We start from the raw sequence: 14721 nt of genomic DNA on the forward strand, positions 1-14721 counted from the left end.
ACAGAGGCAGGAAACTGGGTTGGATGACGTAACGACTGTGTGAGGTGTCCTGTGCTCACTGTGTCCGTTTCCTGCTCTGTAAAACCAAGCAGAGAAGCCCCCAGGCTTTGCTCGGCTGCCCTCCAGAGGCTGAGTTTTCAACTAGTTTCCCTCTGGAGTTGGTTCTTCTCACTGCTGCTCTCCTTTGATTCCCAGGGAAGTGCGCTGCTGTGTTAACTAAAATAGTAACCCTGGGGCTGGGTGGGGAGGCTTCAGATGTCACAGGGGTCCTTGCTGAGCACATGACTCACAGCCATGAGAAGATGTGGACTCAGCCCTGGCCTTTCCACCCCCCCCCCCAACTCTGACCCAGGCCCTACCCATAACCTGGGCCCCCAAACTCCTGGGTACCCCTCACCCCTGAGGGGCCCTCCTGTGACCCAGCCTCTCCCTCCAACCCAGGCCCCCTTGACCCAGGGGTCCCACCATTTAAACTTGTGGAAGGATGTGAGCTTAGATTGAAGAAATTAAAAATTTGTTGGAAGAGGTCCTGGAAAGGACGTGACCGCTGGTTGACCTGTAAGCTGGCCCCTGGCACGGGAGGCCCCTGGCCCCTGCCCTGGCCGTGGATGTCGGCTCCACCCGCCACTGTGGGAGCTGTTCTAAGAACGCCCCTTGGCAGAGCAGGTATGAAGACCTCGGAACAGCGTGGGTGCCTGAACTCCAGTAAAGCCTCTCTCTAAACTCTGAGACGCGGCAGGCAGGCGGGCGGTGACCATGCCCCACAGCACCCCAGACATGCCCCGGGGGGATGCTGAGTGGCCACCTCCCCATCTGGAGGGGCTGTCTCCTCCTTGGATCTCCCCCGCCCTCTGGGTACCTTTCCACCCAGGAAACTCCCAATGGTGCAAACCGGGAAAAACTCATTTAGGGGACAAACTTTGTATTCTTTAAGAAGCATAAACAAAGGCACTAAATTACTAAGTGTCCATGTCAAGGCTGCAGTTTGAAAGGGAAGTCACTGGGAAAGAAAAAGGAAAAAGAGCTTAGAGTAATGTACAGGGCCCACCTCCATAAGCCAATGTTCTCCAGGACTAGCTTTTTTTCCTTTTTAAAATTCTGTATTTTGAATATCACTTTCCAACATGGTTAGAATTCAGTAAGAGTTGTGGATTAAGAAAATTTGACTTAATAAGAAAAGCTGAAAGAGGATTAAGGGAAGTATAGAGGATAAATAACTCAGAATACGGGTTAATAAATGTTCGTGAGAGCCCATGAAATTAGCACAAGCATTCAAAGCCAACCCCCACGAGTCAGCATCTGTTGTCAGTGCAAGAATTCAGGCGGGTTCCTTCATATGTCCTGCTGATACCTGAGACACGAACCACAGAAGCTTGTAATAATAATAATAATAGTAATAAATAAAACAAAAATGTACCAGAAGCCCCTGAAATTAACTCACATTATATCATTACACATAATAATAGCCAGAGGTAATTTTCTTAGTAGAACAATTTATTAATGGATATGCAATAAAATGTCTCCCCAAAATCTTTCCAGAAATGAACAAGGCAGAAAGTAAGTATTTCTTTTTTGGTTCTCTGAGATTTTTTTTAATGTAAACATGAAATACTTGAAGAAATGATAAAAAGTAACAAATGAACCTGTATATCTATTTTAAAAAATCTGATTCCAAATGGGTACATGAGGCTTAGACATACAAAATGTGTGACCTGATGGATGACTTAAACATCTAAGCAGAAATCAAAAAGCATTTCCATAGCTTCAACTATCAAACACAGATTCAGTAAGTACTTTAAATCCAGGAAGAATGTCTTGAAAAAATACAATAAGAATTGTTATGAGAGGCGGGGGCTAAAAAGATGTCACTTGAAGAGAAAGCGGGACACCTGGGGAGCACAAAATTCCTCTGCACGCGGACATAATCATACAAACGAATGTACAAAAGTTACAATGATACAAGCATGATCTCTAGAAATTTAAATACACTTCAAGACAAGTCATACCTTCAACTTAAGCACAAATCAGGGAGCAAGTCCCACTGACAGGCTATTTATAGATTTAAGAAATATATATGTTAGAGCCAGAATACTCCTATAGGAATTCTGACTACACAGTGATGACCAGCAAGTAAATAAAATGCATAAATAAAGACTTGAGTCCAAGCTAAGCAGTTAGATGTATAAAGTATGAATAAGTGAAATTCATAACTGTATTGAGTAAGGAACACAGTTTCTAAATGGTCCAATATAGTTCACACTTACAATCAAGCCTATCTAGATTAGTTTTCAGACCAACGTTAAATACAGTCACATGCTTACACAATCACATACAGAAGTAACAAAAGTTAACTACATTTTGAGTATCCTTCACATATTCATTTAAAATTTTGACTAGATGCTATCTTACAGATGTCCATTCACTAGTAAGATTTCATACATTTTACAGTCTAAAAATAAAGCATATTATACTAAAAAAAAAAGGCAAGGAGTAATAAAAATGTTAATTATCATAGATTTCTGTAAACTCTGGGAATTAAGTGTTAAAGTTCAGCAGAATAGTAGGTAGTTAACAAGAACAGTGAGGTGATCTGTACAACAGTGGAAATTTAAAAGAATTACTTAATGTCTGGGAATAATCCCCTTGAGTTGATAGTTTGGTTTTCTCACCATCTTAAATTCAAACTTTATTAGTGTAAATAGGGAAACACAAACCTTATTGTGTAATGAATAAAAGAAGAGACCACTATCTTTACAATGCAGTAACTAATTTATTATCTTGGGTAATGGAACAGGGAGATGGAGCTGAGTACAGTAATCAAGCTTTAACTGGAGGGTGTTGGGCGCATTTAAACCTTATAAATCAATTTTAACAGAAGGAACTCGAAAGGCTTTTTGGGGAACCTTGCAACCCATGTATTCTATGCCAATGGCAAACACTGTAAACAACTGTGCAAAAATGGCTCTAATATCATGAAGCTTCCTATTTCTTTTAAAAGGCAATAGTTAATATATAAAATTGGAGTAAATTAAGATGTTAATATATTAAACAATTTATAAACATTTAAAATTATAGATATCTTACAAAACAGCTCTCTGATAATAAAAATAATTTTTGCAAACATAAACAAATACGAATTAAAACATAGTACAAAAATGTCTCTTAATCAGCATGTTAACTGGGAGAGGGAAGAAAGTCTTAGACCTGAAATCTAAGTTTCATAACATAAGACATTCCTAATTAAACCTCACATATATTGTAACACTGAAATATAAAAAAAAATTAAAAGTTTCAATAATTGCTTATTTTAAGGCCACTGAAACAAGTTTCACATTGTTAAATTTCTGTGGTGTGTTATTTGGAGTCCAAGGATGTTTGGGTTCACTCATCACACCCATTCTGCTTTCCTCACCGGACAATACACTCTGTTGTGTTTTCTCCTTGAATTCACTAATGAAAAATCAGCACTCAATGGCACACATCACAATGTCTAGGATTCATTCATGAAATGGGAGGATGCTGATTTGCTGCAGATGTGGTCTGACTCCAAGGATAAATGGCTCTTGGGATATGGTTGCTATGACAATGCTGTTGCTAGGATAATTCCAAGGATCACAAGCAAAATAATTACACAAATAATAATGAACATCATTTTCTGCAAGATAAAGAAAAACATTTATTAATTTGTGAGATATCAAAGGAAAGAAATCACTAATGTCACTTCCTAGCAAAATTCTCCTGGAATCTGAGATGGTTTAAAATACAAGCCCATCATCAAGAAGGAACCCCTACAGGTCATAGAAAAAGGAGGGGCGGGGAAGGAAAGTTCCAGAGGCAAAGCACTGTTATAGACACATGTATATTAAATTAAATGAATTTAATAACTAAAAATACATATTATTAAGACAACAACTATTTATTCCTGGAGGTAAAAGGCAATGTCTACTTGGCACCATGTGGGGTCTTAAGGAACTCTTTCTATTGATCACAATAAAATCCCAAACAGTTATTTCTTGGATGTATTGTACATCCCTTTAAAACTTTAAAGGGATTTATTTCTCGTTTGCTGAAAAAGTCTTATTTATACATTTTTCTTACACGGAGGTTATGATGCATGTAAGAAATCAACAAGCTATGAACTCTGTCTTCTGTGGCACCCACGGCCCAGAGCAAGGCAATGTAACACTTAGCTTTTTACTTTCAACTAACAAGCATCCCTGCACACCTGAAAAGCTAAACAGCCTCTGGCTTAAAAAATCTAGTCTCTCCAGGAAACCCATCTGCGGGAGAAGGGGAGGAGTTCACAAAGGTGAAAGGCACCCCACACTGTCTGACTTCCAGTTCTCTTTGTAAACAGCAGTCATCATTTTAAATTACAGTTACCAACCTCATGGCACACTTTCATCTGAGAAATGACAGCTGCTGAAACCGGTCAGCTCTACATTAGCCTCCCAAGGAGCACCATCAACTACTGCAGGATTATGAAGATGAGCACGGCCAGGCCCCTCAGTGACCTGAACCTCAGATCGCTGCCTTCAGGACACTGTGCCCTCAAATTTCCTGTTACTCGTTAGTATTATGTGCGTTTCCTGGGAAGTGAGGCCTTGGGCCCCACCATCCTCGCATCCTCTTCCTGGGTCTCCCTGTGAGCCTCTCCCAGCACCTTGCTAGACATACCTTCTGCCTACAGCCTCTCACCCCTTCCTTCCCACTGGCATCACCCTTCAGCTCCAGAACCTGCTCCGTATGCCCATTAACCTCGCTCCACGTCGAACCACCTTAGGGAACCAGGCGGCTCTGATCCTCACTGCCAGGTCTCTGGGTACTGCGTACATGTGTCTTGCTTCCACACCTGGCTTTCAGTGATGCTCTCCTGAATCCCACGACAGCTGAGCTCCCGCACCCTCAATGCCACAGATTTAACAACCATTCTCGTCCAATATATAACTCAAGCCAAATGCCTGCACTTCTGGGTGGCCCACGCACACCCCTGGGAGTCAAGCCACCACCTACCACACCTAAATCCTGGGCCACGTGCCCTCTCAGCTGTGTCCTCTGATGGAAAACCGGGCACGCCACCCTCGCTGCAGGGCTACAAGGATTAGGGTTCCCTCCACGCAGTGCCTACAGGTCCAGAGGAGGGCTGTGCTGAACTACTTGCTGAAAGAACGAATTAGTTTTCCAAAAGTATAATTAAATGCATCAATCACTACATTTATGTGCACTCTGCTGTGTTTCTTATTAATGAGCATCGTTTTGTGTTCATTTCGTCCTTAAAGGCACAAAGGTACACCGTCCGGCCAGGCCCAGGGCACAGAGCAAGTGCAGGTTCCCCGGGGACCCCACCAGGAGGAGCCTGCCCTCGTTCTACGGCATCGCCTCAGCATCCAATCTAAAATTACGTTTATCTGTGGTGGAAGCACATCCAACTAGCCATATTCTGGCCACTAGGAAGTGCTAAGAAAATACATAGTTTATAAAGAATTATAAAAGCAGCTTTTAAATACCATTACTATTAACAAAGGAAAATCATACACATTTTTTCAGCAGAGGTAACAGGAAAGCATGGAAAGATACACAAACATCCTGCCTCATGAAAACAGAGCTCAGAGTTCCTTCTGCCTTCTGAAAAAACGGATCACTAGCAAACTCAGCATCCCAGAGCTTCCAATGCGAACCATCTCACGTGCAAGTCTGTGGCTTCTGTGAATGTACGGCAGCTGCGAGGGAGCCTCCCTCACCTGTCACAAATGTGCTCAGCGCACAGATGCTCACGTTAAGAAACACCTCTTCTTTCCTTTGATAAAGTGCCAAGTGTCTACCAAGCCAGCAGTTGCTTTCATGATAAAATAACGAAGTTATCAAGGACTACGTGTCACAATCTAGATACAATTTTACTCACAATGATTATGCCAAGCAAACGTTTTTAAGATAAATCACTGGTATGTCCAAATTTAATACACCACGCAGCATTATAAGAGTTAATGAAAGGATGATTCCAAATGCGTAAAAAAACAGATGACAACACAAAACCTACTGAAGTTTGGAGAGGGGTGAAACTCATACAGAGAACAAAAAGAAAGATACTCTAAATAAAGAACTGAGTAGCTTCTGCACTCCAAATCCTTTAGTTAAGAGTTTACAGGCATGCGCACTCAGTACGAGTTTTCATTTTAAGGCAGCCGCGGTTAAAACAAACTAGGTGCTGCCAGAAGGAAACAAGTGAGACAAAGGTTTTTAATTCCACTGTGCATTTCTCACAGCTCCTGTTCCAGTCCCTCCAATTCCACAGTAAAATAAATGGTGAGCAAATAAATAGAGTTCATGAAGCGACTTCCGGCTGCTGCACTTATGGAAAGAGTTAAAACTTAAGAGACAAATTAAACATTACATGTTAGTTTTTTAATTGAGAATTAACCCTCACTGCTAAGGTTATTCAGCTACTGAAGGACTACTTTAAGGAGGGAGTGTCTTCCTGGACCAAAGCCCAAAGACTGAAGAGTCAGGAGCCAGTGCCGCCGGTACTGTCACATCTAAATAACAGGGGTGACTCCCAGAGGCTTCAAAAGCCAACAGGAAGACGACCCTGGTTCACAAATGAAAGGCGGCCCAGCCTTTGCTTGTTCTCAGTACAGAAGTCAGGCAAACGCTCCGCTGGCAGGCTCTTATTACTTTTCGGTATGTTTCATTGGGGCGAGCACCGCTGTTAGCTAATCAGGTGCGTGAATAAGCAGATTAGTAGATTAGTTACTTACTGCTGCGTGGCAGAGGCATGCACGCTGATGTTATCTGCACCATCACTTGCCAACCGATAAACCAATAATTAGAGCAACCACAGCCAGCAGAACCAGTGACACGGCCACAATTATCCACTTTTTCTGTCAAAGGAAAGCAAGCTGATTATATCAGGGTTAATTCCACACCACCGTATTAGAAGACATCCGTTCATTTAAAATCAAACAATCCATTAGAATTCATTTTAAAATCTAAGTTACGGGACATGGATTAATTCTGTTTGATGATTTTCAGTTCTCAAGAAGAGGGATTTTTAATTTAATGAGGTGAGACTATTTGGAGATAAACTGATATAGAACTCAAAATACTAGGTTTCATCAGTGAGAAAGCCGCATGACCACATTCTTCTGGTAAGTTTCTAATGGCCTGAGACATCCAGCTGACTCTTCCTTATGTAGAACTAAGAAGCCAGGTCAGTGATCTATTTAATAAGCCCCTACACTCTTCTCCTTCTTGTTTGTTTGTTGTTGGCCGTTAAGTCCTTCATTATGCCCCCTCCCCGCCCCCAATATAAAACAAACCACTCCACTAGGGCCATCTGGTCTCTCAGGGGCTAACCCAGCTGCCCTGGGAATGGAACCAGGACACCAGGAGAGGGGATGGCCACCATCTCAACAACCACGCACCTAACAGCACAGTGAGAAGCTGAACGAGCTGTGTGTGGTTTCAGACGTCAGGCCTTGAGTCGAAGAGATTGTGATGATTTCTGAAACGAGCATCACGTTCTGACCCGTGGCCACTGTGGGTAACACGCAGACCCAGCCCCCGCTAGAGGGAGGCTTGCTCTGCCGGTTCAGGGTGAGAGGTATCCCCCTGCCACCTTCTACCTCTGTAACACCAGGGAACTGCTCACAGAAATTTTCACTGGACTCACATGCGGTTTAGGTCATGGAGAAAGGAAGGGAACTGCCCTTTTTGAATGATTTTTTTTTAAGTGAAAGTCCATTTTGTGCCTGGATCAGCAAAAGTACTTCACATATGGACCTCATCACCTCTCTTTAAGGCCCAATATTTCAAAACGTGGTGACAGAGAATAATGTAAGAAACCATGTCTTACATCTCAAAGATAATTAACACTTAGATATTCCCAAGAAAAAGCAGGGTGAGGTGCTTTGCAGGCTGACGTTAAAGCCCAGACGTGCAATCTTATTTGAGACCGTCCATGGACCATCGTTATGGGTGAATCTGTACTCAGGATCTGACTCTTCATTTTTCCTGAACATTCTGAAACTCCCTCTTTACAAGGCCTTTTTGGCCCCTGTATTGGAAACCCCCCCTCCCCCGACTGGCACTGAGAAGGGCATCATAACCCAACAGCCGTCCTCAGCAGGTGGGACGGGGACCGGCCTGAAAGCACAGGCTTGGTGCTCTGTGCCGCTCTTCCCCACAGTGGGGAAAAGAAACCAGGAAGGGATGGGCGAGGTCACACCATGAGACAGGCAGTTTTTTAGTCCCTGAATCAGAACTTAATTCTGTAGTTTTGCTGTTTTCTTTGAAGAGCTTTCACTCACACACAACACGTGTAAGATTCAGATAAAGATATTAAAACGCGTTCACAAGCTTCAGTATGAGTGCTACGTAACATCTCAGGTCCACGGTCTCAAGTAACTCTCTTCTTTCCTCCAAACCAAAGGATTAGCAAATAACCTAAATAAAGAGTAAAGTGTTCACTGCATAAAATGTATAACCAATGGTTTTTAGGAGAATTTCCAGTCCCATGAGTTCTGTATGTCCCTCCAAATAATGACCCAAGAAACAGGGAACTCTGGAATTGAAACCCGTCCAACTGAGGAAAGCAAAGGGACTGACTTTGGCTGCGAAGGGTTTTCATTACTTACAACCAACAGGGTTCACAGTCAACATAGCCTATCTGATAAACTTCAAACATTTCAGCAAAAAGAATTACTTCAGTTTCCAAATGCGACATTAACATGAGAAGTTTTTATTTCTGGGAATATCTTTTAAGTAGGCTTGCATCAGTGTACGACCACTCAAAACCAAGTCCAGAGAAAAACGCTCTTTAATTCTTAAAGACCAAACTCACCCTTCTTGCTTTGCTTTGATATTTAATAGCTTTTTTCGTTTCTTCTTTAGCATGTTCTACATAGTCTGCAGCATTCGTAACGTTTTTTTCTATGTTGTTGATCATTTCGCCCTTAAAACAAAAAGTTTCAAACTTAGAAGACACTTTCAAAGGACTTAATTGTGTATCTTAAGACAGCCGCAGAGCAGCAGTAGAGTTTCCACAGGAATGTAATGTGCATGTAATGGACACCGGATTTTTTTTCACATTTACAAAAAGATGAGACCATTATAAATGTGCCAATGTACAAAGTAAACAAAATCCAACTTACGTTATAAAAAGAACTAAAAGCGATGGACAACAGTGCTGATCATTAAAGGCACATGACGCAGAGTCTGAGACATGCTTTAATGTGGGCACACCCTTTAAAGATGGGCACAGTGACAGGAGGCCACCAGCTTTAAGCTAAGCTAATATTTACTACTATGCACAGGCATACAATGTACAAAGCACGACATCTTTTCTAATGGGTAGAAAAGTGTTGCAGTTTCTTTAAGATATCAGTAGACGAGTAATAGTTTATGTTGGTCACTGAGTTGACTAAATTAATGAGCAAAAACGTAAAGGGACGTGAATGCAGTGAAATGTCAGGGAGAAAAGGCGTTACCTGGTTTTCTGTCCACCAGCAGACATGCTCTGCAGCAGTGAATAGCAAAGCACTGAAGAAGGACGCACAGTTAACTTACTCAGTCACACATTTAAATCTACTAGTAAGTTTTGACTAAACATATATGTTGAGTAAGATGAGTCAATATAATGCAGTACTAACAGACTTCGAAAAGGAAACGATGGAACAGAGCTAAGACTCCATCGATTTTTCTAACGGAGATTAATACGCCTGGCACAGAACACTCCTAATTGAAAGTCCAAGGTATTCTACAATCTTCAGTAATGACAAAAATAACCACTGATGGTTCTTACTGTCTAACTGGCTTCCTTCCTGAAAATAAGAAGTTGGCAGCAGCCAGACCCCCAGCTCTCGCTTTCTGCACCCTGAGTGGCAATGGGCCCCCCAACAGAAAGGAGTGGACTTGTCCTACCCCCACCTCAGCTGTGTGCACATTTTTATGACAAGGTTCCTCAAAAGGTCAGTGGCGATGTGGAGGATGAATCCGGCACCTGGATGGACTTCCCAGGGATCCTCATGTAACCCAGGCAACCAGAAACAGTCCAGTGAGACTCGACCCTTCTTAGAGGACCGTTCCAGCCACAGCAGATGCTGAAAGCAGCCTCCATGGGAGCGAGGCCATGCATGTGACGTGAACCCTACGATGCTTTGGTATGAATGCTCCCCCTTCACAGGCTGTCAGCTGAACTCACTGGCCCACTAACCAGTGAGTGACGCAGTGCAAGCCTCACACGCTTGAGAAGTCACAGAGGAAGAGGAAGCACATCCACACACCTACCGGAACCACCAGCGTGCATCACACTGAATTTTCTAGTTTTAAAACCCTGTATTAACCTCCCTGGTTCCTCACAGGGGTCTCCTCACACCCCTGTCACCCCCTGCCGGTAGTACTGGACACCGTGTAGTAAGTACAAGCTTCTATCTATGTCACGGTGTAACCCCTTTGGGGCTTATTCTTTTATACATTTCTCCCAATTGTTACCCTAATATATGCTCCTTACAGAAAACTTGAAAATACATCTATTTGAGAGAAGAAAACTAAATTGCCCATAGTCCCACTGTTGTTAAACTGCTTGGTATATTTCTTTCCTTCTGTGAGTACTGTTTCATGCAGCTGAGTTCATGCCATATATCTACACACGGGAGTGCAAGGGTGTGTGTTGTATATACATTCACATTTATACATACAAGTGTGCGTGTGTGTGTATATATATATGCACACACACAAGGTTTAGTATCTCCCTCTTATGTCAACCTGAAATTCTGGCACATACATGTGTATGCTTCATTAAAAACCCTCCATGAGCAAAGGTGATGTTGCATGGACACACCATAACAATTAAGTAAACCAGTCCCCCACTGCTGAAGGTTTACGCTGTTTCCAGCATTTCCATCTCACGCGACAAGAACACTACAACCAGCTTTTGAATCATGGCCCTCCCGTGTATACTGGAATCACACATGATATTTTACAAACAACGGTTCTCTGCCCTGGAGCAGCGAGGACGCGGCGAGTACCTGGGTCTCCACGAACATGGCCATGTCCACGAACATCTCGTGCAGCTCACGGATGCTGGTCTCCAGCTTCATAATGTCTTTATGACGTGACTCGATTTCATTGAGAGCCTGTCTAGTGATTTGTGAATCTGATATAATCTTTGAAAAATGAACACAGAAGAGAAATACTATTGAACTTACGACTGCTCTGGAAGGTAAAGAAAAACCATCCATATACATACAGACCCGCACGGCCGCAAAGCCACCCATGCACTCACGTCAGACGTGAAGATGGAAGGGTTCCCACTCTCCAACATCTCTTCCAGTTCATCGTCGGTGGTAGTTTTTCCGGCTAAATTATTAACAATTAAAAACTCCTTCAGAATGCAGCAATATTTAAACACGACTTTTACACCCGTAAGTTAGCAACTAAAATCTGAGTTGTTAATGAAGTTTTCAACCAATGTTTTTCTAACCGTTCCAATGTATTTTCTTAGGCAAGTATTAATGGTGAGAGAAGTCAACATAAGCCTAAGAAGCAGGAAGAACTGGAAGCGGTCATGAAAAATCTCATGACTGGAATGACTAATAAAATCCAACTTCGGTATGAATGAGAAACAACTATAAAAAGGAAACATCATACATTTTGTCGTATCCATTTTCTTTAACGTTTAACTCTGGCTTATAGGAAAAGGGGGTCAGCTAGATGCGCCACGTGTTCAATGGACATAATAAAACTGCATAATTAGAATCAGAGGCTCAACACTTTCTGTATTTTGGTTGTTAATACTTTTTCCTTGAGTTAAATGTACTAACGCTGTTTGTGAACAGGTTCAAAGAATTTTGGAAAAACCCAATTGATAACTACTATTTTCACACTCTGTGCCACAGAAGACAAAGTTAAATGAATAAACGTCATAACCATTGGAACATCATTTAATGTGAACGTTCGCAGCAGCATTATTCATAATCACCAAAAAGTGGGAACAACCCAAACATTCACCACATCATGGAAGGAGAAACGCAACGTTATTTTGGTCCATCCACACAGTGGCCATGATCCAGCCGATAAAGGGATGAAACACCCATGTTTGTTGCCATGTGGCTGAACCTGAAAACTGCTAAGTGAATGAGACCAGTCACAAGAGACCATGTATTGTACGATTCCATTCACGTGATTGCCCCAAATGGGCGACTTTATAGAGACAGAAGAGTAAACCAGTAGTTGCCTAGGGCTCGGGGAAGGGAAATGGGAGCGCTGACAATGGGTACCGAGTTTCCTTTTGGAGTGGTTAAAATGCTCTAAAATTGATTGTGCTAATAAATAATAACTAAAAACCACTGGACTGCACACTTTGAGTATCATTCACATGGTATCTCAATTACATCTCGATAAAGCCGTTAAAATGTCACTGAATGAGGTTCACGTTCACGGCTGCTCCCCCCCTCCCCAAGCCCATGGGAGACGCAGAACAGCCCCAGCGGGCTTGTGTCACAACTAAGGAACCCTGATCTTCCATAGCGGGGAGGAAGCAAAGCTGCCTGACCTTCATTCAGCAAGCAAACTGCCTTCTGCCCAGAAGGAAACATGAGCTCCGTCTCCCAAGGGGGCCTGCTACACAGACAGACACCCTTGAAAGAAAGCCTGGGGCGAAAGGGCAGTGAGTGTCTGCTCTCCAGACAAGCAGAACCGTGAGAACCACGGGGAACTGTCCCTTGAGACGGGGCAGGGAGGGCTGGGGGGGGGGGGGGTCACAAAAAATACACGAAGAAAGGACGGCTGAGGGTTTTCCAGGTCTGATTAACACTCTACAAGTCATCTAAAGTCCACTCACCTAGAACTTTCTGAAGGATTTAAGTAAATACTAGGTTAGTTGATTCAATGAACAGGAAGCTACGAAAGTACGTCAGGCTTACCATACTGACAAACACAGAGGTGGCAATCACTTTTTTGAAGTTATGTGCTTTCAGGTCAGACCTTAAGGAAGAAAAATATGTTTTTAATAAAAATAGCACGTTCACTGACTCACTTATTTCTAGCTGACGCTGTATCCGGCCTTTGCTTCGCTCCCGAAATAGAGTCTGTGCTTCATTATACTCTGTCATAACGTCCACAAACTTTCGAGATAGCACTGAATGCTGTTAACACAGAAAAGTCAGATCAACGTCTAATGGTCATTTCCTCTATTAAAAGTGATGTATAAAAACATTAATTGTAGAAATTCAAACTAATACGCTACTTACTCCTTCAAATGGAAAATACAATAAATAGCAACTTATTGTATAACAGAATCTGTGCTAAGACCTTCACATGCATTCTCTTACCTGACTTGCACAGTAACCCTACTGTGCTACTACTGTCCCCCAGTCTACAGAAGGCAGAGCCACCACTTCGAGAAGCCGACTGGCCCATGGCCACAGGCTGGCACCCAGGCAAACTGTCCCCAGCACCTAAACTGAATACAGAATCCCCGCCTGTCAAGCAGAGTGAAATGGACTAATTTCCAATTTACGGCACCACGAACCTCTAACAGGTGAGGATTTTACCACGAACACTAAAAGAACTGGGATAATTCTTCGCTCTTCAGAACAGAATTCCACTGATGGGCTGAACAGATTTTTTTTCTTCATAATCTAGAGGGGGAGTCTATAAATACCATGTCTTTTTCATGCTGTGAGGATTGATGTGATGGTAAAGATGAAATCACTTTGAATTTGAAAGAAGTAAAAGAACCTATTCTTCAACCTGGCTTCCGTCTAGACAAGCCAATAATCAAACCTGGGTTCTTCGTATCCGAAGATCCACTGAAGTTCGGTTCCCACTCTCATCCTGATCGAAACTTTGCTCAATAGCTAGAAGCAAACAGGACAGAGTTACCTTTTAAAGTAAAAAAATGAAAGGCTGTCAAGCCTAACCTTAAACATATTGTCTATTCTTTTATTGTCAGTTGCTAATAACATCACAAAATAAAACCAGATGTTATAGCTTCACATTTCAAAGCAGACAGCCTGAATCTGATCAAGTTTGGAGAACTTCACTGTCAATCCACAGGAAATACAGAGCACAGTAGAACCTAAAACAGTGACATTAAAGGGGGGGAAATCAGCAAAACTCTGCAACATGGCAACTGCCAATGGACTGACATTCTGGTTTCTCCAACCAAAAGAAAAAGGTGTTGGGGGAAAAAGATGGAAGGAAAATCAATATGAAAAAGCCTTAAGTAACATATCAACCAATCATAATATATGGGTCCAAATAAGGGGAAGTGTGAATTCTGACTGGATATTTTATAAATAATAATAGTAACTAATGCGACTTAGATATAATAGTAGTACTATAGTTGTATTTGGGGGAGAAAAATCTTTGTTTTATAAATACACACCGAAAACTATATGCTGATGAAGTCCTAGGTGTCTGGGACTGGTTGTGAACACAACTGGGTAGGGTGGGGGGCCACTGGGACCCGCAGAGCTGAAGGGCATGGACATGGGGCTTGTGGTAGTAAACTGCCCCCTCCATAAATCTCTGAAATTTTCCATAGTAAAGGTTCCTTTTGATCTTCAGAGATATTCTTGATTTGAATGTTACTTTGTAAAACTTAAATACAATGTGCCTTTCTACCACATCAAGAAAACGCCACCTTCGTTTAAGTCCCGCAGGGAAGCTGTAAACCTCCATGGGGCACCAACAGCTGAGCTGAACTGTATGAAGAGTGCA

The 14721-nt window shown here is 42.4% G+C and overlaps 1 protein-coding gene across 3 annotated transcripts in view; it reads right to left on the bottom strand.

Annotated features, from left to right (window-relative positions):
• Positions 1-2266: 2266 nt before the first annotated feature.
• The window catches only part of STX2 (syntaxin 2), a 48444-nt gene continuing 35989 nt past the window's right edge, over positions 2267-14721 (bottom strand). For 2 of the 3 annotated variants that reach the window (XM_057746162.1, XM_057746161.1), the window contains exons 5-10: positions 13783-13856; positions 13034-13142; positions 11282-11355; positions 11025-11162; positions 8840-8950; positions 2267-3655 (exon numbers count right to left, since the gene is read on the bottom strand). In XM_057746162.1, coding sequence (XP_057602145.1) covers positions 3578-3655; positions 8840-8950; positions 11025-11162; positions 11282-11355; positions 13034-13142; positions 13783-13856 — 584 coding nt within the window. In that variant the 3' untranslated portion in view covers positions 2267-3577. The other variant, XM_057746163.1, reaches the window with a different exon arrangement.

The sequence above is a fragment of the Hippopotamus amphibius genome, chromosome 8 (genome assembly GCF_030028045.1).
Source record: "Hippopotamus amphibius kiboko isolate mHipAmp2 chromosome 8, mHipAmp2.hap2, whole genome shotgun sequence".
Classification (NCBI taxonomy): domain Eukaryota; kingdom Metazoa; phylum Chordata; class Mammalia; order Artiodactyla; family Hippopotamidae; genus Hippopotamus; species Hippopotamus amphibius.